The sequence below is a fragment of the Neofelis nebulosa genome, chromosome 8 (assembly GCF_028018385.1).
Source record: "Neofelis nebulosa isolate mNeoNeb1 chromosome 8, mNeoNeb1.pri, whole genome shotgun sequence".
Lineage (NCBI taxonomy): Eukaryota > Metazoa > Chordata > Mammalia > Carnivora > Felidae > Neofelis > Neofelis nebulosa.
In genome coordinates this window covers 73,347,418-73,372,038 of record NC_080789.1, presented here as the reverse complement: position 1 = coordinate 73,372,038, position 24,621 = coordinate 73,347,418, and the positions used below count along the sequence as shown (strand labels likewise).

General features: G+C 37.8%; 1 protein-coding gene across 2 annotated transcripts in view; it reads left to right on the top strand.

The window, feature by feature from the left end:
* The window catches only part of PDZRN4 (PDZ domain containing ring finger 4), a 367,049-nt gene extending 356,953 nt beyond the window's left edge, over positions 1-10,096 (top strand). For both annotated transcript variants that reach the window (XM_058743095.1, XM_058743097.1), the window contains 2 exons: positions 3,025-3,141; positions 7,754-10,096. In XM_058743095.1, coding sequence (XP_058599078.1) covers positions 3,025-3,141; positions 7,754-9,280 — 1,644 coding nt within the window. In that variant the 3' untranslated portion in view covers positions 9,281-10,096. The remainder of the gene's footprint in view (positions 1-3,024; positions 3,142-7,753) is intronic.
* The last annotated feature ends 14,525 nt before the right edge of the window (positions 10,097-24,621 follow it).

The following is a 24,621-nucleotide window of genomic DNA, read 5'->3' as shown; positions in this document are numbered from 1 at the left end:
TACACTCCTGATCCAGCAGGATCAATGTTGGAGGATGAATTTTCAAAGGAGACTTCCTTTCCACTGTTGAGGGGAAGATAACCGTCCTGCCAAAATCGGGATCTGCTTTAGCCCCTCGATCCTAAAGAAACCTCATGCCACTGGAAGAAAGCTGATTGCCCTTAGAAAATCAGATTTCTATAAAAATAAGGAAAGAAAATGCACTTTAACACCAAATTTTTTAAAATGCAATTTAGGCAGTACATGCTATAAAATGCAAGAAAAAAAAAGACAAAAAAACCCCATAAACTTGCCTTTATATCATCTATATTTTTTAATCAATTTCAGTATATCTTATTATTGCATTTTGGCATATGAATTTTATCCCAAGAGAATGTGGAAGTTTTTTGTGTGCTTTCTCTAGGCTTTTTCTTTTTTTAATGTTTCAAATACTCTCTGCATTCTTGGAAATGATCTACAGATTTGCTGGGGGCAATATGGTACATCTGTGCAATATTTTTAAATAACTCATTTCTTTCATTCCCTGTCAACTTTCTTTCATTTTCTGCCCATTTTCCTCCTCAGACCATTAAAGATATTGCTATTCTGTCCTATTCCCCTTGGGACATTGGGACAGAGAGGGCTCCATAGGAACTTGTAAACACTACTTTTGAGACAATACAGGTTGTTCTTTTCCCTGAAATGCCATGTGTGTTCCATACTGTGCAGACAGATCCCCCTGTTTCATAATAAGAGCCCTCCTTTCTCGCAGCTCGGCTCAAGGGAAAGGTCTGTGGCATAGCCTGAATCTCAGACTGTCATGAATGCACATCTAGGTAGAAAGGGAGATACAACAGGGAAAGGAAGTGAGCAAGAAGGATCTCTCCTTACTAACTCTGCTGTGTATACCTCCAGCCTAGAGGAAAGACTTATCAGAGCAGACATACACTGACTACGGATGACAACTCAAGGATCTGTGGGATTAGTTAATAAGAAAAGAGTTGTAGGGAATCATTAATTTCTACTGTTTGTTCTTCTTATCTTTCCCACCCCTTCATTTAAATTTCAGAAGACTCTATTCCATCATTCACTACTTCAGAGTAAGCAAATATTTTGTTTTGACCTGATTAAAGAAAAATCCCTTGGTGTGCTTATGAAAAGGAAACATTTCTAGCTTTACGTCATTTCTTTTGGAGTCTAGAGTTTGCAGCTTCGTGAAACTTAAAAGGGATTAGAGAATGTAAAGCTTGGACAATTATAAATTGAAATGGAATTGTTAGTCAGCTTAATTTTCACAGTTCATCTGCATATCAAAGCCAGTGGGGTAGAACTTGCTCAAGTGATTCAGGCTACATGAAGATAAATGAGGATGAATAAATGTGTCAACACTTTTCGCCCCAGTCAAATCTGAGGTAATTTAAGTTCTAGGTAGCCTTTAATACATATCAAGAAACCTATAACTGCCTTCATATTGGTGAATATGACACATATATGCTAATGCCTCTCCGGGTGCAACCGGATGTCCTTCTTTCAGAATTTGTTTTGTCTCAAAGTTTTATCATCTCAGTTATCTTTAAGAGCTTACTTTGCCATTTTTCAGGGATGAAAACACCACAAACTAGAGCTGACCCTTGAGTAATGCAGGGATCAGGAGAGCCAACACTCCCCACCCAGTCAAAATTCGCATGTAGCTTCTGACTCCCCAAGACTAATACACTGATAGCCTAATGTTGATTGGAAGCCTTAAAATAACATAAACAGTCAATTAACACTTATTTTCTATGTTACCTGTATTATATACTATTCTTACAATCAAGTAAGCTAGAGAAAAGAAAATATTACTAAGAAAAGCATAAGGAAGAGAAGATAGATTTAGATTACTGTAATGTATTTATCAAAAAATAAATGCACATATAAGTGGACCTATGAAGTTCAAACCCCTACTGTTCAAGGGTCAACTGTATTGTCAGTTTTGGCTCATTAGAAAGCTGCTGTTTCTTTTAACACAGAGTAAAACAGAGCATGGACAATAATTCAGGTAATTTAATCATCATAGACAGCTAATTTATGTAATCCAGCTCCAGAAATCTACTTTGAGGCAAATTATCTGTATTGACTGTCAACACTCATCATATTAGCAAGGATTTTCACTTCACTTGTTATTGAGAAGCCAACAGGATTTATTCAGTTTAATTTGTGTAAGACTCCCACCAGAATACCTGCGTCCTGGACCCAGAAACAAAACCCTGTGTGCTCCACACTGCTCCATTCCCATTAAATGCACAATTTCAGATACATATACATACACACACACACACACACACACACACACACACACACACACACACATATATATGTGTGTGTGTGTGTGTGTGTGTGTGTGTGTATGTATATGTATCTATATTTTGCAATTGGGTGTGAAAAATGAATCAAAATAGACATGGATAGCATCACCTTTTTTTATGAGAAGAATAACTTAGAATTTTTCTCGTCTTCCCCCTAGATAAAATAAATGTCTGTATTTGTGGCAAGCAGCCATCTTGTTGACTTGGAAGCCATCTGCCTAAAAATAAAAAGGCAGGATGAGGATAGGAGCATCAGTGTGTATGGGGGGTGGGGAACACTGTGTGTGTCGTCTCATTGAAGGTTGTTGTTAAGGAAAAAAGCCCAATTGTCTCATGGCCCTATTAGTACCATTGCACTTCTTTAACACAGGGACTGTTGGAGGTAATGAGCGTGACAGCTGTGGATTATGCAATATGCTTTTCATACATTTTGAAAGATGGTAATGTTCTATTCTGTGAGATCTACTTGGCTATGAGAGAAACTCTGTAGCTCTGTTTCAGGAAAGGATAAAAGGCATATGAGTCCAATTTTTTTTAAATCACTTTTTCCTCCTTCTGAGAGGTGAACTATCAGAGGCTGGTATTCTGAAGAGAATCATTATGATAAAAGGAACTGGTCAGGCATTGCCATTTAAGTTTACCCTATTTTAGCATGAGTTCCCACTAACCTAATATAATGTACTAATGTGTTCTTTTGCAGCTGGATGAAGGCTGGCTGGAAGATGAAAGGAATGAATTCTTAGAGGAGTTAAACTTGGAGATGCTGGAAGAACAGCATAATGAAGCAATGCAGCGCACGGCTAATGAGGTGGAGCAGGTAGGGCCAAAATTTGAACGACGTCATTTGAAATGTTGTTAAGTGGGTTTTTTTTTAATGGATAATCATAAATGGAGTAAAAAACTAAATCAAAGAGTTTGATCAAACACCTCTGTAATGGTAATTTTTTAGATGGGCATCTCAAATGAAGCAGAGGGAATAAATACATTTTTTTTTTCTGTTGAGATCTTTCTAGCTTGGAAAGCTTTGGGACCATTGTTGACAGAGTCTGGTAGTACTGAAACGTTGACCCAGGTACTATTCAACCCAATTCTGAAATTTAATAGCAAAAATATACCTTGTTTTTCGATATGCCAGCTGGAGACAAGCTTTATCTCATGCGATAACCTCTCCCCCCAAAGTTAACTTTACAATTTAAAATATAAATGTGTCTCTTTGAATATTTAGGCAACTATAGCATGATGGTGACATGATATAAGCCATCAATCTGATTTATGGTTTTGGTATCACGGTTCCACCTATATACTCCTGAAGAGGAGTAGCCTTATTTGAGACCATTGACATCATCTTGCCTTAGGGTCACATAATCATTCAACCAAAAATGCTGAGCTCCTAATATGTTCCAAGTACCACACTTGATTCTGAGAATACAAGGAAAATGAACAAAGTTTCTGCTCTTAAGTAATTCATTGCTGGTGAAAGGTTACATAGGGGCTTGTGGCAAACCGAGCTTGGGGATTCTTTTGTGATCGTTGTTGTTCCTATTGGATAAAGACAAGATCAGTATATCCTAGATCTTTTAAAATATATCCTAGATTTTTTGTGTGTTCGTGTCATTCATCTGCCTGATACAGCTTTATTAACACTTCTGACGTCAGTTTATTGATTTAATTATCGTCCTATTCTCTATGTTAATTCTTAACACATTCTAAGAGATAGTTTTTTAAAAAATCCTGGACAGTTAGGCTTAGGGACATGAAACACAAACATCCTATCGCTTTATGAAGTGAATGATGGAATTTATTGACGTGCTAGCATTTCATAACAGAGACGTATGTGCACGTGTCTGTGTGCACATGCCCATATATTAAATAAATCGTTATATTGCAAACTACGGTGTCAACATAGCTGCGTGTGCGATGCTCATTGGCCACTTCACAAACAGTAGCTCGTGCTCAAAAGCGATGCGGCTACTGTGGTGATTGCTTTTCAATATAGGCAGGACAGATTGAAATTTTTATGTATGACTTCAACGCTGGCCACAGATAAAGATATTTTTTGGTGGCAGCTTCTGGTTGCAAGCAAGAAAGTCCTTGCTCCAGGCTTTTTCTGTCTTAGATACAAAATGTGACCGGATACAGAATTGACAGGAGGATGTTGGAATAAAGAAAGAAGGGAGAAATCCTGTCCAGGTGAAGTGATAGGGTGTGAAATGCTGCCTACTCATCAGACGTGATACAAATGCTAGGTCGTTTGAGGTAACACTAGACGTCCCTGAGCTTAGATTCTCATTGTGTGGAATTTTTTCTTCACCGTGAGACTGAAAAATGATAAGAAGTACAGAAACCTTTAAAAGTCCTTTGCCCTTATAAACAATAATACTACATGAGAAATGTCTTGGTAGAAGCATTTCCTGTCACCATAATGATTCTATAGGGAAATGATAAATGATAGAGTGGCATTACATTAGAAACTAGGAATTCTAGGTTTGAGAATGGAAAACCCTTTTTATTTTCACATTTTCTCATAAGCCAGTGACTAAAGAAAGGCAAATTCAATAAAAAAATAAAATAAATATGTGTATTCATACTACAAAACTTAAATACACATACGCATTAAAACTTTCATTTGACACACTATCCTTGGTCTTACGGCTGCTGTTGACACGTTGCGGAACATCGCTCTTGGCATAATTTGTCTATATCCTTTGCACTCCATATAAAAATAAGATAAAGAGGGGCACCTGGGTGGCTGGGTCAAGTAAGCGTCAGACTCTTGGTTTTGGCTTAGGTCGTGATCTCACGGTTCTTGAGATAGAGCCCCACATCTGGCTCTGTGCTGACAGAGTGGACGGAGCCTGCTTGGGATTCTCTATCTCCGTCTCTCTCTGCTCCTCCCCTGCTCTCGCTCCTCCAAAACAAATAAACAAAAAAATAAGATAAAGAAATACTACCTTCTTGTATTTTTAAGCCCATCAAAGATATGAAAAGATAAATGTAAATACTATAGTATATAACCTAAAATGTCCAATATCCATAACATCCACTGGGGGCTTTATGGCACAGCCTGTTGATGTCACCACATTGGATACTATTGACAGCTTGATTCGAGGAACATACGGATGTACCAAGCTCAATTACTTATTTATAACATTGTGTTTTGTTTGTTTTTTTTTATCGATAAGGCATTTAAAATCTCAGTATGTTTTCAACAACTGAGGAAAAATATTTTAGGGAAGGCTGAGAATCCTAGAATAACATGATGCATGGTCATGTGCTCTCCTTTACGGCTGATGTTACGTTTTGTTCTGCCATAACTTCTGTGGAAGAAAAATATAACAATTTTCTTGAGGGACCTTTCAAACCTGTGTTAGAATACCTTTTCTCATGCATTCTGTCCTTCTTTAACACTAACAGGCTTAATTATATTGAACTGTATAATTATACCTCCTAGACGAAATATACATATAAGATAGTGAGTGGACTTACACATAAAGAAAATGCAATGTAGAAACTGTCATGTAGACGCGTATGTGATGAGTGACGGAGAGAACAATAACTTTACCCTGTTCACAGAGAAAGAACTACATATGCATCCTCTCAGGGTAGTAACAGTTAAATGTTCTGCATGAAAGCCAAAAACTACCAAGGAATAAAGTTTACCTACAAGTGTGTATTCACATTTATGTCAAAAATACACTTTTTGACATTAAGTCCACATCTGGCAATCAGTGCTGCTCTAATTTTCATGAGAACTGTCACTCTCAGCAGAATAAAATTCACCTTTAAGGGATATTAGTGGCTGAGAGTAGAAAAATATTTTTTACGTAACCCAAATGAGTCTTAAGATGACATTGGTGCTCTTGAGCAGTGTGATTTGGAGATGCACTAAGGTCTGGGCACATGTATTGGAAAATATGACATCCTAGACATAGAAGAAATCCTGACTCCGGGGGATAGCACTGGCCTTTTCCACCTCTCTGTGTCACTAATAAGCTGAATACATTTGGGATTAAAGTTCCTCATCGATGGAAGATCCAAGGCTCTAGTACTAACCTATTCCTGAAATACTGTGCTGTTTAGCTTACCATTACCAGTGTATTACTACATCAGTGAAGTTTCTTCTGAACTTAAAGTTCAGGAAAAAATCATCATAATAAGATGATGCAGCTTCAGAACTCCAGGCCTCCATTCTGCAGAAGACCATTTAGACTACCTGTCTCGCTCATCCTTTTGTGTGTTACCGTCTCAGAGACTCCTAAAGGCACCTCATTTACACATGTGCATGCCTTTTTCTCAAGTAAGAGAAATCCTTAAGATAAGGATCAAGTATTTAAATGTGTCCTGTTTTATTTATCGCCAAGTCTTTATGTCAATTCATAAAAAGCTGCCTTGAGCTAATGGCCTTTGTTCTAAAATTGTTATGGATGCTAAAATTAGAACAGCTTTCTAGGAACCACACTTTTGCCAAGAAGCATCCTTCTTTTTTTTTTTTTTTAACTTGTTTTATTTTTTATTGTTTAAATTTACATCCAAATTAACATACAGTGCAATAATGATTTCAGGAGTAGATTCCTTAGTGCCCCTTACCCATTTAGCCCATCCCCCCTCCCCCAACCCCTCCTGTAACCCTCAGTTTGTTCTCCATATTTATGAGTCTCTTCTGTTTTGTCCCCTCCCTGTTTTTATATTATTTTTGTTTCCCTTCCCTTATGTTCATCTGTTTTGTCTCTTAAAGTCCTCATATGAGTGCAGTCATATGATTTTTGTCTTTCTCTGATTAATTTCACCTAGCATAATACCTCCAGTTCCATCCATGTAGTTGCAAATGGCAAGACCTCATTCTTTTTGATTGCCAAGTAATACTCCATTGTGTGTGTGTTTATCCATTCTTTATCCATTCATCCATCGATGGACATTTGGGCTCTTTCCACACTTTGGCTATTGTTGATAGTGCTGCTATAAACATGGGGGTGCATGTGTCCCTTCGAAACAGCACACCTGTATCCCTTGGATAAATGCCCAGTAGTGCAATTGCTGGGTCGTAGGGTAGTTCTATTTTTAGTTTTTTGAGGAACCTCCATACTGTTTTCCAGAGTGGCTGCACCAGCTTGCATTGCCACCAACAATGCAAAAGAGATCCTCTTTCTCTGCATCCTCGCCAACCTCTGTTGTTACCGGAGTTGTTCATGTTAGCCATTCGGAGAGGTGTAAGGCGGCATCTCATTGTGGTTTTGATTTGTATTTCCCTGATGATGAGTGAAGTTCAGCATTTTTTCATGTGTCAGTTGGCCATCTGGATGTCTTCTTTGGAGAAGTGTCTATTCATGTCTTTTGCCTATTTCAAGAAGCATCATTCTTTCGAGTTTGTCAACAATCAGTGTTTCTCAAGATAATTAATTTTCTTTGTTCTCTCAACTTGGTTTTCTTAGCCAAAAAAACAAGAAGAAGAAGAGGGCACAACAGATACAGCAACGTCCTCCTCTAACAACCACGAGAAAGACAGTGGGGTGGGGCGCACAGATGAAAGCTTGCGGAACGATGAGAGCTCAGAGCAGGAGAATGCAGCGGAGGATCCCAACAGCGCATCCCTGAAGAGCAGGAGAGAGCTGGGAAAGAGCCAAGACACTCTAGGAAGCGTTGAACTTCAGTGCAATGAGAGCTTTGCGTCTGGTGAATACATAGACTCAGACTGCATTGGCAACCCAGATGAGGAGTGTGAAAGGTTCCGACAGCTCTTGGAGCTCAAATGCAAGATTCGGAACCATGGAGAATATGACCTGTATTACTCGAGCAGCACAATAGAATGCCATCAAGGGGAACAAGAGGGAGTGGAGCACGAACTACAGTTGCTTAACGAAGAACTGAAAAACATTGAACTGGAGTGCCAGAATATCATGCAGGCTCACAGGCTCCAGAAAGTGACAGACCAGTATGGAGACATCTGGGCTTTGCACGATGGAGGATTCCGGAATTACAACACCAGCATAGACATGCAAAGGGGAAAGCTAGATGACATCATCGAACACCCAGAAAAGTCAGACAAGGACAGTTCTAGCGCTTACAACACAGCTGAAAGCTGCAGAAGCACTCCACTCACTGTGGACCGTTCCCCTGACAGTTCCCTTCCAAGAATGATCAACCTCACCAATAAGAAGAACCTGAGAAGCACAATGGCCGCCAATCAGTCTTCTTCCGGGCTGAGCAGTAAAGAGTCGACCTCCCCCAAAGCCAAAACCACTGAACCAGGTTGCAGCATTGAAGGCAAGGAGAAGATTTCAGAGAGCGGCAAGCTTTCTGATCAGGAGCAAAGCAGCAGCGAACACATCCCTTACCTCTCCCCTTACCACAGCTCCTCCTACAGATATGCAAACATCCCGGCACATGCCCGCCATTATCAAAGCTACATGCAGTTGATTCAACAGAAATCTGCAGTGGAGTATGCGCAGAGTCAGCTGAGTTTAGTGAGCATGTGCAAGGAGTCTCAGAAGTGTTCAGAGCCCAAGATGGAATGGAAGGTGAAAATTAGGAGCGACGGGACGCGGTACATAACAAAGAGACCGGTACGAGACCGGATTCTGAGGGAACGTGCCTTAAAGATCAAGGAGGAGCGCAGTGGCATGACAACGGATGATGACACCATGAGCGAGATGAAAATGGGCCGCTACTGGAGCAAAGAGGAAAGAAAGCAACACCTGGTTCGGGCCAAGGAGCAGCGTCGGCGCCGGGAGTTCATGATGCGGAGCCGGTTGGAGTGTCTCAAGGAGAGCCCCCAGAGCGGCAGCGAGGGCAGAAAGGAGATCAACATCATTGAACTGAGCCACAAAAAGATGATGAAAAAAAGAAACAAGAAAATTTTGGACAACTGGATGACAATCCAAGAACTGATGACCCACGGGGCCAAGTCTCCTGATGGCACACGAGTTCATAATGCCTTTTTGTCAGTCACCACCGTATGACCGAATGAACAGCGATGCAACTGGTGTTAGGAGGGCGCTACCAGTTTGGGTAGAGTATGATTGCCTCGTTCAATGCGGCGTTTTTATATATATTTTGCGACTCTTTATAGTTTAAAGTTTTTGTAAGCAAAAATACCTGGTAATTTTTCATTTGTTTTTCATATACTAGTACCTTCTTTTTTGGCTGAGATCTTTCTTTAACTTGTGATATATTCATATTACTCATTTATATATATTAAAAAAAAACAAACACAAGGAAAGAAAACAAAAAACTTGAACAAAAATACTGAGGAGCCAATTAATTTCCTACTTTAATGTATCTATTGTAAGTTAAGATCTGGATTTATTTCTCTAGTTTACTTATTTTCTACTTTAATAACAACTCAATGCCAAAACATTTCTATGCTTGCTTCTTGGCATAATACGTATGAAATCAAACCTGTTAATAAATCATGTGCCACATCTTGTCTTACGCATAAAAACCACCTCTTTTTAACACCCCGTTGTACATTAACACATCAATGGCCGTTGTCTTTGTCTCAGTAAAGTGTAAGTGGACAATCTTCCTGTGGTATGTAGTGACATTGGTCATGTAGCTAGATAATTGTGGTAATTGTGACAATAAAAAATAAATTATTGATTATCCTTAAGAAAAGCTATCAAGGGGTGTTTTATTTTCATTGTTCACTGTGGCAACCAGATTTAAATTAGTCATATATGTATACTATTTAGAAGAGTCCTAATTGTGGATTATAAAATGTGTACATTTTCTATCACTTTCTTTTCCAATAAAATTGTCTCGAAATACTTCCCATAGATCATTGTGTCACATATTCTTACCAGGATTAAATTAGATAATATATGTCAACCGTCTAACAGACGCTAACTAAACATCCAGTAAATATGAGGTTATCTCCTTTTGTCTGCTACCCAGGAAGGTAAAGCCAGGAAAAATTCAGGGAAGGACCTGGAGAGAGGATCGGTGAAGTGTCTGAAAATGTTTATAATGACACTAAATGTATTAGTCAGCTTGGGATAATAAATAGTAATTAATAATAATAAATAAAAATAGCTTCGGCCATAACGAAATGCCATAGACTGGGTAGCCTAAACAACAGGAATGTATTTCTCACAGCTCTGGAGGATGTGAAGTCCAAGTGCTGGCAGATTCAGCAACTAGGTGAGGGCCCTGTTCCAGCTCGTAGGTGGCCACCCTTTCCCTCTGTCTTCAGGTGGTGGAGAGAAAGGAAGGAAAGCTGTCTGCTGTCTGTTCTGATAAGGGCACTGGATCCCTCATAGGAGCTCTACCCTCATGACTTCATCTAAACCAAAGGTCCCATCTCCAAATACCATCACCTGGGAGGTTAGAACTTCAAAATATGGATTTTAGGGTGACACAACTCACTCCATAGCACTATGTGCATTTATTTAGCCTATCATTTGGGAATAAATTGGGGGGAATCATCTCTTTAATAATCGTGAGCATAGTCAACTATAAATGCCTTATATGCCAGTTTAAAATGAGATTGCCAAATTATGAGATAGGTTATTTAAATCTAGATTTTCATCATAAAAACCATCTATGTGTCACTCACGACACCTCCAGGGTAAAGGCCAGATTGACCATGTATATGCAAACTGAGTTTGATCAAATTTTCATTCAACCCAAGAGATTGTTGGAGACACAGTAGAGACACAACATCTGAAAAATTCTGAAGTTACTTTCCTGTTTAAAAACTGACAGTTTCAGCTTTTGAATCAGACTCTGATGCCCTGCTTTATATTCCGGGCCCTCATTCACTTGCCCACTTTGCCTGTTGCTCCTTTTTAGATCTTCTCTGAGTTGATTACCTGGCTTCCCATTTCCACTCCAGTTATCTTATACTGTTCTCCTGTCTGGAGTTTCTGTGCCCAATTCTACACCTCCCTGAGAGTGTAATCACATATACATTTTCTCTTTGGAACCCGTTTTGATGACACCAGACTCTCTCAGCATTTTGGCATACACTATGATGCACCTGCAGCATTGTTTTACCTTCCTTTTTTCTTCTTCTTTTATTTGAATCACACACATAGTATTTATTGTCTCCCTGCATAGATTTTAAGGAGTTTGGTCCTCGCATCCCCCTGTCTTTGCCAATCTCTGTAGAGTGCCGTTTGAATAATAATGAATGCTAGTTGAGTTAAATTATTGTATTTATCTCTCTCCTCCACGTATTGGTCCTTTTGTTACTGTTTTCCTTACTCTTCTACCTTTCCAAGTTCTCATCTCCTGAAAAGCTACTACATAGATGGGGAAAAAATGAATCTTAATTACATATAATGAAAAGCTAGACTCAAAAATTTTAAGGTAGTGATAGTAATAGCAACCTAAGGCAACTGAGAATTTCATCACTTCCAGCTTTAGCCATTGTTAATACAATCGACAAGATTACTCCGAACGTACCTAGAGCTTTTAAAATAAGAATGTTGATCTTAAGAGCTCAGCTTTTTCCTGACCTAATGCCTGTCGTTATTGTTTATCTTCTTGACATAACTGAGCTTTAATATTCACTGCATTCAGATTACTCCTATAGATAAATGTGACTTGGAACCAACATGTAGATTTTTCCAGAAGAAACATGGACACATCTCATAACGCAGTATTTCCAAAGTTACCAGCTTACTTTTATTTTTATTAAAGCCAAATGTTCTTGCCAATTTTTAAAAAATGTGATGTTGGTATTTTTCATGTCTGTATTTATACATTCTACAAGTTGAGAAATGTCTTTTTCAAAAATCAGTGAAAATCTGAAAGTGTTATGTTTTTATCTTTCTACGTAACATATCTTTGTGCTAAACATGTTTTTTAGTCAATGAATAATAAATCTGTTGCTCAGCAAAGAAAAATAATTTGTTATATGTGGGATATTTTATTTCAGTTCCAAAGAAATATGTGAATATGAAGAAGGAAAATATTTTACTTAGGCTTAGCTTTGAAATTCCATAGTTTCATTGCTTTTTTTTTTATTCAAGATGTGACAGAAATTGGTGCTAGGATTCGCATGTGAATGACCTAGGAGGTGGAAAACAATGTATATTCGCTGGGCATTTCTTCACCGCATGCCAGGAAGAAGTCTATTGTTACCATTTTATCTTGTGCCGACTGTCCTTCTATGAAGACATGTGGGCTATGGGAGGACTCCTCTAACATATCCTTCCCATAGCTACATGCCGATTTAATCCTTGTCTTATTGGTGTGTCTAAACTTTCCACCTGAACCAATCTTTTTATCCCTCCAATGAGCTTCTGCTTTCTGCTTCAAATTCTTTGTTTTGTGATGGGTGCCATTGTTCAGCTGCTCCTTCCTACTTACCACCTATGTCTTCTTGAATTTCCCTTTTATCTGGTCAGTCACAAAGCAGTGTTATTTTTTTCTTTAAAATGTGTCAAGTTATCTTCAGTACCCTAAATCACCTTTTGGCTAGACTGTCACTATTTCGTGCCTAATTACTTCAACAGGTCTTTTCCTGAGCATGGGATAAAATCTGAGTGCCTGAGCCTGTTATCTAAGGACTTCCATAATTTAACCTCAACCTGCTACACACCTGATCTTACATGTCTTTCCAAGAAAGACTTCTAACTCAGACCTCAGGAAACCTGTGTCTTGGGCAGATGAATAATTTGATATTCCTTCAAACTAATATTCTTTCCATTTTAATTAATTCATTTTCTATTAATGTATTATACTCTACCATTAGTTAATATCCATTATTTTTCTATTTCTATTAATAATCATTAATACAAGGGACACCTGGGTGGCCTCAGTCAGTTGAGTGTCTGACTTTGGCCCGGGTCATGATCTTGTGATTCATGAGTTCGAGTCCTACATTGGGCTCTGTGCTGACAGCTCAGAGCCTGGGGCCTACTTCAGATTCTGTGTCTCCCTCTCTCTCTGCCCCTCCCTAGCTCATGCTCTTTCTCTCTCTCTCTCTCTCTCTCTCTTTCTCTCTGTGCCTCAAAAATAAATAAAAACATTAAAAAATTTTAAATCATTAATATAATTGATGGACTATAATTAATATAACAGCATAATTATTAAATAACTTTATTAATTTTCAGTTACTAAAGTTGAACACTGCAACAGGTTCACCAACTAATTCACTTATACAAAAAAAAAAAAAAAAGTAAAAAAAAAATTTTTCCCCAAGCAAATTATTTCTTACTTATTTGAAGTTTTGTTCTTTCTTCAGTTTTCTGTCACTATTTTTCAAAATGTATGTCTTTGGAAGTACATTAAAGGACTTAAACTTTAGATAGAACAAACCATTTCCTCCTATAAATATGCATGATATAGCTTCAGAGTTTCAGTGAATACTGATTACTAGAGGGCACTGACAAAAATTATTGACCATGATAGTCACTTATTGAGGAGCACTTTGAGATTTGTTTGTTCTTTTGTTTTTTGCTGTTTCCACCCAAGTGTGCTGCCCTTTTTAGCCAATGTGCTGGCCTTTTCTGGGTCAGTGTACAAGGCAGTCCCACTTGATGCCATTCCCATTTCCAACTCCACTCTTTGCTTGTGGTGCTTTGCATATTAGACAAAACCTTCTCTTTTCTCCTTGTTCAGCCCTCCGGTGTTTATTTCGCATCTTCCCATCTCTCGGGAGATTTTTCCCTAGCCATTGCCAGCAGCCACTCTTATTTCTAAACACTCAGAGATGGTATTGCCTTAACACTCACTTGGCTTTCTACCCAGTAGTGTCTAATATTTTTTTTTCCTATAATGTGTCCGTCATGAGTATAGTGTGTTGCACAACCATTGCCACATATGTCCTTCTGGCATTTCTTCCGTTTTACCAAATAACAGCTGCTCAGAATTTTGGGTGCCATGCATTCTTTACACATCCTACTCGATGGTGTTGTACTGCAAAAAAAGCATTGCTTCTGGGTTCGTGGGCCATCGATAAGCTAGCGCCCGGCCTGTTATTCAGTATCCCACTACATGCTTTTAACTTATTAATATTCACTACGGGTTTACTGCCTCCCGGCTCTGCCACTTACTAGGTTTGTATTCTTCAGCAAGTTACTTAAGCTTGCTGCTGCTTGGTACAGGGGAGATAATTATAGCTTTTTTCATACGTTGAGAATTAAACGGGTTGACACATACAAAGAAGCTAGATGAGTGCTGGCATAGAGTGGGGACTCAATAGATATTAGCTATTATTTTAACTTACAGGTGAGCAAACTGGCTAATATGCAGTGAATCCCATAGCTACTAAGCAATAGATTCCAGATGCAAGCTTGTGATAGTCTGCCCGTGAAGTTTCTCTTCCTTCCACTATTTCCAGCCTCCATGTTAATTAAAAATGGACATTAGAAGCAATAGCAATTTGTTCACTAAAATCTACAAGTTCTGCCTCAAACAGGAGTCCAGACACCTGCCACCATTTTCTTTGTGTCATCAAATGTGCTGGCTTTCTCATTTGGTTCCACTTTATTGATCAGACTATTTTTTTAATTGCCTGTTGTCTGTGGTGGGGAATTATGATGGTAGCCATCATGGCTACCTGGCTAGCCTGGCTAGCCAGTACATAACTACATTCTGCTTCAAATTTATTATCACCCCTTTCTACTGTGCTGCTTGCCACGTCCATGATCAGAATGTGCCACTGTTGTAAAAAACCTCTTGGATATCCATTTTTGGGCCTGTCATTAGTCTTTACAGCCTGGTGTTTTAATAGGAAGCATAGTCAATGCTAGCTATTCAAGCCCAAAATGTGTTTGAACCAGAAATTTAATAAACCAAGACACTTATTTAACTTCACCTCTTTGGTTCTGGTAAGAATAGATTCAATGGGATGCAACTGGCCAGCATATCTTGGAATGTTTGTGAGGCACTCTAGGAAACAAAGCCTACTCAAATGTTTCCATACACCAGCCCTATCCTGATGTTCTCATTATGGTAGGGTCAGCAAATATAGCATAGCTTTCTTTTTGCATCCATTTAATTTAGCCTGATTTCTTTTTTTGAAACAGGACCCTAATCAGAAAATCAATCAGATGGAGGGCACAAAAAAAATAGAAATGGTATAAAACACTTAAGAGAAGGAAATGTGTTTGAGAGACTACGATGTTCAGTGTGTTACCTGCTTTACATGAATCATTAATAAACGTCTTGGGGAGATGAAGTATGAATTCATGAAATCTGACTGTATCAAGAAATCAGCACAGAGTGATGGAGCCGGTGAGGAACACAGGAGGGTTAAGAGGGGTAAAGGTTCCTATGGGCTGCCACCACCTTAGGGAAGCCCTCCCTGCCCTCATAACCCTGAATGATGACTCATCCACGGGACAGTTCTCATCATTTCTGTGATCTTGAGCAAGTTAGGTCCCTTATTTTGAGTCCCCATGTTCCCATCTGTAAAATGATAATATTGGAATAAATGACCTCTGAGGCCCATTTTATTCCTAACATTCTAAAAATTGGCAATAAATAATAAAATGTTTTATTCCAAATTTCCTTTTGTTGCACCCATACCACAGTTGTTTTGGAGCGATCTTAGGTAAACCTCATCATCTGCCTGTGAAGCAAATAAGGACATTTTCAACAGGGAAAATAAGAAAGTAATTCATTGGTGTAAAATAATGCCTACCCACTCTTTCCATTATTCACCAAAAAAAGCGCCATTTTTCATGATGGTTATCACCCTCTGAAAGACTGCATTTGCATTATACATTCTAGAACATTAAGGAGTTGTGATTTAGAATGGCTTAGATCTGCAGAACCTTGTATATTTGTAGAGAAGATGGAAAGGCGACAGGTTTGTGCACCATTTGGGTAACACTCAGTTTTGCAGGTGAGGGTACAGGCCTGCTGGCACGAGAAAACTTGTGGTGGGGCTACTTGGGGTGAAGTCAGTGTGGGTCATCCAGCAGACATACTGGCTCGCTTCTCACACGAAGTATGACTGGAACTCAAGTCATAAAGGGTGGGAGAGTTAGGCAGGAGCCAGGTCATGAGAGTTTCATATTGAAAGAAATGGGGGGAGTTAATCAATTTTATGTCTTAAAAAGATCCATCTATTAGAAATTTAGCCCTTATATTGGATGGAGAAACATTTGGAGGAAGGACAACCAGTCAGAAGACTGATCCACTGACATGGAAGAGAAAAGAACTTGAACAAAGGGCCAAAAAGGGGATTTGACAGATGATAGGAACTAGAGATACAGATTAGAGATGCAAGTAAAATACAGAACCCCAGTTAAATTTGAATTTCAGAAAATCAGTGAATAACTTTTTAAATATAACTATTCATTGGAGACATACTTACATTAAAAAATCTAGTTCATCTGAAATTTTCATTTAATTAAGCACCCTGTAATTTATCTGGCAATCCTATTAGGAAAGTAGAATAGCCAGGTCTTGGGAAATGACAAGATACAGAATAGGAGATAAGCAGAGAGAGGAAGAAGTTGAGGATGTTGTCCCTGTTTCTGGTTGTGTTACTGAGTAAATGATGGTCCCACTCAGAACATGCTTAACATGAGAAACATGTTCTGGAAGAAAAGGTGAACAATTCAGTCTTGGGTATGTTGATTTTAAGGTGCCAGTAGGACAACCCAAAAAGAAATGTCTAGTTGGCAATTTAAAAAGCAGGGATGGAATTCAGAATAGAAGACAGTGACTGGATGAATCTATGTTGGGGGCACCAATGGTACCATCCTCTGGGTTTCTTTCCTTTACCTAGACCCACGAAGGTCTGGTTACCAGGAGAGGAGCAGTGAATAGGAACCTAGTAAGTGTCACGGAGGTGAGGGATATATCAAAATTTTGTCTTTCTTCCTCCTGTGCCCTGGGGCCAGGCGCTGGGGGTGGGGGGAGGGATATGGTTTGCAAATGTCACATCTCTGCTCCATGAAAAGTGAAAGGCAACAGTATCCCATGCACACGTGTCCCCAGAACCTCTGGAGCCACTTCCGAGACTAGAGAATGGATTTTAGAAACATTCCCACTAGAATCTGGGAAAACACCCCATAACCAAATGCTTAAATATTTCTTGAGCAAACCATATGATTATTTAAACTATAAATAGCCCCACTGCAACTACAAGTCAGGTTTGCAACCCAATTATTTCTGGAAAAAAATGTTTGGTGGTCAGAGTTTTATGAATTTCAGAACTTCAGTTGAAGGATTATGAACTTTATTTACATCAATGATAGCATAACTGGACAAATCCTTTCTACTTAATATAATTCCATATTAGTCTAAAGAGTTTCCACTTTCTTTTGTCTTTTCTCCTCCACTTTTTTAAGAGAGAGAGCGAGAGCAAGTCGGGGAATGGCAGACAGATGGGGAGAAAGAATCCCAAGCAGACTCCATGCTCAGCATGGAGGACTCGTTGCAGGGCTTGATCTCGCAAACCATGAGATCATGACCTGAGCCGAAACCAAGAGTCAGACGTTTAGCTAGCTGAGCCTTCCAGGTGCCCCTGTTCTCCTCCTTTTTAAAGGGAATACTATTGGGTTGCCTGGGTGGCTCAGTCAGTTAAGCAATCAACTCTTGGTTTTGGCTCATGTCCTGATATCACGATCTGTGAGACCGAGCCCTGTGTCAGGCTCTGCACTGACAATGGATTCTCTCTCTTCTCTCTCTCTCTCTGCCCCTCCCCTGCTTCCTCCCCCCTCTCTCTTTCAAAAGAAATAAATAAACCTAAAAAAGGGAATAGTATTAACATTGTATTGATACACCATAAATGTATTCATCTCTCCCCCATTTATTTTGATTGTCCCTAATCTTTAACTATTGCAATCAGTGCCTTAATAACCATATAAATATATAATTTCCTGCATGGATGAGTATATCTCAGATAAGTTTCTAGAAGTGCAGTTGCAGGGTCGAAGGGTAGGTACATTTGTGATTTTGATGGTTACTCGTAAATACTACCCTCCACAACGGTGGCCCAATTTCAACTCCTACCAACAGAATATAAAAGAACATATTTTCCTTCCTTCCTTGCTGTGACATTTTGGCTATTTTCCTTCCTTCCTTGCTGTGACATTTTGGGCCTCTTTGCCTCCTAGTGCATTTCCCTTCCCCTACTCTGGAGAATCCCTTGGACTATATGTCCAAGCTCTCATGTCAGCTGGACTCAGTCAATGTCAGCAGTGACAGGAGAGAGGAAGACAGGAAGAAGGGAAGGGAAAGCCATGGCAATTTCCTCCTTCCAGGGAAATAGCCAGGTTTTGTGGGGCTTCAACATTCAGAGGTTCTACTTTAAAAAGTAAATTAAAAATTATGAGCTCAAAATTAGGCACAAAATTAAGTATTAGACTATAAAAAGAAAATACAAACAACCACAAATTTTGAGCTTACAAATATCACAGAATTTTTCATTATTTTATTATCTGCCAAACATGTATGTTTAATACCTATTTCTCCTGTGTTTTTGGCTGCCTACTCTTAGATCCCTCTTTTCATGAGAAATATTTTTTGATTATTTGTACAGAGAGACTAGAAATATAATTCAATCTTTGCTTATCATAGTTGATCAAAATTTGATTTCTGATAGTTTAAAACATTTCATCTTCTCAACCTATATTGGTAATGTCAAATAAATTTTTAGGCTTATTGTGAAATTTGGGAAAGGTTTTTTCAAGCTTCTTACATAAATGAGCTGAAAAACTTTGAAAAATTTACCCTAGATTTGCTTCGAACTCTGTATATTTTAAAGCTTGTTTCTCCTCCACTCTTCATATACTTTACCTGCTAAGAAGTGTAGGACAAATTCCCAACCCAATATGAGCTCTAGCCCTTCTCTTTTGCATAATATGTCATGGAGAGTTAGGATAGAGGGTATTTCTACTAATGATTCCTGTGCCAGGACAGCTAGAAATAACATGATATATATTAATGTGTACTTAATATATATTAAGTAATTATATGTTAATATATTTTTCATATACTAAGTAACATCTATTTAATAAATAATATACATATTATGTACATTACATAAGTAATAGTGTAATTCACCTGTCAGCCCCAGATGTCAATTTAGTCTGAGCTCCAAAATGTCCATGGTAAGTCTATCACCATGTCAGGGACATGAGGGGAAATGGAAAAGAAAGTTGAGTAAATAAAAAGCAGTAGTCTGAACTGATGACAGTTACAATATCTTAAATTTACAAATTTTACAAAAACATGTGACCACGTGAACCCACCCACTGAGCCCCAACCCAGGGTCTTGGAAAACAAACAGGAGGCACTGAACCTCTACCTTGATTGACCTCTGGCTCCTTTCTCTCTGCCTCAGAAGCTCACCTCCTCATGGCTACAGCTCCCGCAGACAAGCCAACCAAGGCTCCAGATTCCAAGGACACCAACCACTGAACACCTGGAACACTTGCCCAGGAATGTTTGTGGCTTCCCACTGTTTCTAATTTGTAGATTATCTCATTCTTGGCTTTTATCTCTCCCTTGATGGTTTCCCTGTATTAAACTCTCTGTCTTATTTAAAGCAATTTCTATTCTGCTTTGACTCTAACTGATACTGTCCTTGGTACTAGATACGGTCTCAGTTAACAGACCCCCAAATAAGATTCTAGATTAAAGTTACTTTCCTGTTTATGTATGAACATATTCATGCCCTCCTTGAAGGTGGAAAATGAGACCTTAGTAATGTGGGCATACAGTATATCATCTGTAGGTGCTTAGGATTAAGTACGTGTCAAAATCATTATTTTTAAAAAACAGTTGCTAAGTTGTTCCACTTGTCCACTAAGGGAACATTGATGATTGCAAAGAATATGGGGTAAGGTAACCACTTTTGACAGCATTAGGGAGTCTATAAGGGGAGAAACATTTGAAATAAAGGACTGCTTTTAAAAGAAACTCATCTATGGCCATCAGAAGTAACCACTGACAGTCTTATAGTGGACCTATACAGAACAAACTAAGCTTCAGAATGTCTATGGCATCAATATTTCCCTTCCAAGTAGTTTTTTAAAATTATTTCCTAATGATTTATATTTAAAATTTTTGTGCCAAAGTAGAACACACATAGAAAAGTCATAGAAAAAATAATTTATAATTATTTCAAAATAGACCCACCTGTATACTGCCATCAGATAGAACATGGCCAGCACTCGAGAATCCACTTCCCAAATATTACTCCTGCCTTCTTTCCAACTGTTAACACCATCTAGGCTTCTAACACTACAGATTAATTTTGCCTATTATTGAAGTTTGTATAATGGGAGTATATATTCTTCAGGTCTGGCTTCTTTTATTCAACATTTGGTCAGTGAGATTGATCCGTGGTGTTATGTGTATTTGCAGTTCATTTTCATCACTGTGTAGTATTCTGTTGTGAGATTACCACAATTTATATCTACTCTATAGTTGAGAAACACTTGGTTTGTTTTCAATTCCTGAATATTACAAATAATACTATGAACATTCTTGTATACATGATACAAACATTTCTACTGCGCATATACCTAGAAGTTGAATTACTGGGTCTTAGATTATATATGTGTTCAGTTTTACAGATGTGAAACAAGTAATTATAAAAATTTATATTCCAACTAGCACTGTATAAGAATTCTCAATGTTCCACATAATTACCAGTGCTTGATATTTTTTTAAAAATTGGCAGAATTTATTTCATTACAGTACTAATTGTTCATGCCAGTTCAGAGAATCCTAGGATTATAAGAAATACTTATTTTTAGTAAGTACACAACTCAGTTTGGTGCCCAACAATTTAGAAAAATGTCCCTGATTGTTCTTTCCCTATTTAAATTGTTTTAGCTTCATTGAGATATGCCAATTGACATATAACATTGTATGAGTTTAAGGTATACATTTATGATAATTTTATACATGTATATATTGCCAAATGATCACCACAGTAAGGTTAATTAACATATCCAACACCTCACATAATTACCATTTTTTGTGGTAAGAACATTAAAATCTACTCTTTTAGCAACTTTCAAATATATAATACAGTACTGTTAATTATAGTCATCATGCTACACATTAGATCCAAAGAACTTATTCATCTTATAGCTGTAAGTTTGTACCCTTTGACCAACATCTCCCCATTTTCCCCTACCCTGAACCTCTGGCAACCCCCATTCTATTCTGTTTCTAGGAGTTTGGCTTTTTTAAATTCCACATATAAGTGAAATCATACAGTATTCGTCTTTCTCTGGCTGGCTTATTTCATTTGGCATAATGCCCTCAAGCTCTAACCATGTTGTCACAAATGGCAGGACTTCCTTCATTTTGTGGCTGAAAAAATATTTCATTGTATACATATACCACATTTTCTTTATCCATTCATCCATCAATGGATTTACGTCGTTTCCATATCTTAGCTATTGCAAATTATGTTGCAATGAACATAAGGGTGAAAATATCTTTTCAAGATAGTGGTTTCATTTTCTTTGCATATACACTTGGCCTTGAACAATGTCAGAGTTAGAGGCACCAACTCCCACATAATCAAAATTCTGCATATAACTTTTGACTCCTCAAAACTTAACTACTAATAGCCTACTCTTGACCAGAAGCCTTACCAATAACATGAACAGTCAATTAACATATATTTTGTATGTTATATGAATTATATACAGTAGTCTTAGAATAAAGTAAGCTAGCAAAAGGAAAATGGTATTAAGAAAATCATAAGAAAAAAATATTTATAGTTCTCTACTGTACTTATCAGAAAACAATCCACATATAAGTGAATCTGTGCAATTCGAACCCGTGTTGTTCAAGGGTCAACTGTATACCCAAAAGTGGGATTGCTGGATTGTGTGGCAGTTGTATTTTTAATGTTGGTGGGGACCTCCATACTGTTTTCCATGGCGGCGTACTGATTTACATTCCCACCAACAATGCACAAGTGTTCCCTTTTCTCCACATCCTTACCAACACTTATCTGTTGTCTTTTTGATGATAGCCATTCTAATAGGTGTGAGATGGTATCTAATTATGGTTTTGATTTGCATTTCCCTGATGATTAGGGATGTTGAGCACCTTTTCATGTACTTGTTGGCCATCTGTATATCTCTTTTGGGAAAATGCTTATTCAAGTCCTTTGCCTATTTTTAACTGAAGTATTTGATTTTTTGCTATTGAATTGTCGTTTTTTTCTCCCCATAGGTCACCTCCTGGTACCATGAAAACCCACACCCCTAACCATAGCTAATTGGATCAGAGGGTGGACATCTAACGCAAGGGTATCCAAACTTGAGACCGGACATATGCCTAAGAAGTGATCTGGCACGTAAGCATTGTCCAAACAAGAATAGTGATCAAGCAGGTCAAATTTTGCTAAAAATTTGAACTGGAACATTGAGGAGATCATCAGTTACTAGCCGATGTTGAAGCCAATAGATACGCAGAGAGAAAGAGAAATAGTCTTTATAATGGTAAAGAACTAAAGTAGGGATTTATGCATTCTCAAAATAGGAAAATCTTGTGACTATCTAGTTTCTGTCTCCATAAAGCTTGACTATTGCAGTTCATGCTTTTTTTTTAGTGGACTGGCAATAAAATTTCTTCAGTTTAACATGAGGACTGGCTGTATGATTAAATCTCTTATATCCCTTATATTCATATGTATGTTCATGATGAATCATAATTATTATACCAACCTAAGAAAGCTTCCATTTACTGCAACAGAAGAACCCACCTAAAACAATCTCTTTCTAAACCTCTTTCTACACATATGTATGACTTTTTAAAATAAGATGTTATGATACAAACTGTTTATGTCCTGTTTGATTTAATGATACACTTTAAATATCTATCTACACCAAGAAGTGTGTATATGTAGCACTTTCAGTGTTTAGAGTATCTATTACATGGATAAACCATAACTTATTTAACAATTGCCTTTTTCCCTTTCTCTTATTGTTTGCTGCTGGTATAATGAAAAATGATGCAGTAAACACACTTGTTCATATTCCTATGGATACTACTTTGATTATTTCCTTTGAATAAATAACCAGGAGTAAGCCTGCTAAAGAATGATGTCACTTATAAGACTTTTGAATTGTATTCTTAAAATGTCCTCCAGAAGGTTACTAACAATTGCATTCTCAACAACAAATGAGAGTGTACAATTATATGAAAAATAAATAATGATTTGCCTTAGGAGCTTTCTCTGAAAAGAATCTCCAGTTGTAATGACTACATATGCCAAGGGAGACCTATTACTGAGGGAACAATTTGAAGGTGAATGGGTCTTTTGAACATGAACATGCTAAGTCGCTGGCCAAATTTTCAATAACTTGATGGATGAAAACTTGCTAGAGACACTGCTTTCTACACACTTCTTAGCAAAAATAGGGTACACTTCCAGAAGGATAATCAGTTTCTTTAATTTGTGGGTTTTGCTTTCATATATAGTTTGAAAGTTCTAACAAATGTTTATTTTCCTTCCAAAATATATTTCTAAGTAAAGGAAGATAAAATGAGGTATTGTTAATATAAGGATATTTCAATTGTGTGAGTGTATATATATCTATATATCTATGTGTGTATATAGATATACACACACATATACAATTGTGTGTGTATATACAAGTACATGTACAGAGAGAGAGAGAGAAAGAGAAATATGTGTTTGCGTGAATAGCATATGTGTGTGAAAGAAAGAGTATATATTTGATCTAAGAGGCAGTGTGAAATGATGGAAAATATGCTAAATTAATAATCAAAATACTAGGCTCAGCTCTCTACAAACTTTGTGAACTTGAGCAAATTACTTGACCTTAAAGAGTCAATAAAATAAAAGAATGAAGCAATAGAGTCATAAGAAATGAATCAAGCATATTAAAAGAAGATTAGAGCTATGAATTTCTTGAGAGCACTTAAAAAAGTTTTAATGATTTAACCTGTGACTGTGAAACTTATGACTTAAGTTGTCTTCTAGGTTATCTGACTAAAGCCATATGTGATGGCTGACAATCAGCAAGAAGACTGAGGTTCAGCTCTGTGGTCCCATCATTGCACTGGCATTACTCAAGCATTGCTGAGAACCGATGACTTTCTCAGTCAGAATCCTGTCAAGAAGCCTAGGTGAGTCTCCAAGTCTACCATTTGAATTTAGTCCTGAAAATGTTAAAAAGCATGTAAATAGAAGATCCATTCATCTTCTCCTTCTAAATGAGGAGTCGTACGCTGGGAATTAAATTTTTATGCTGGAAGACAAAAAGGTTGACACCATATTTATGATGGCTGGACCTTCTTTGGCAGGAACTGTAGAAAAAAAAAATATTTAAGTAGGAATTTGAGCAGTCAACGAGCTCATGAAATTCACCAGAGATCAAAACAGTCCCTTTGG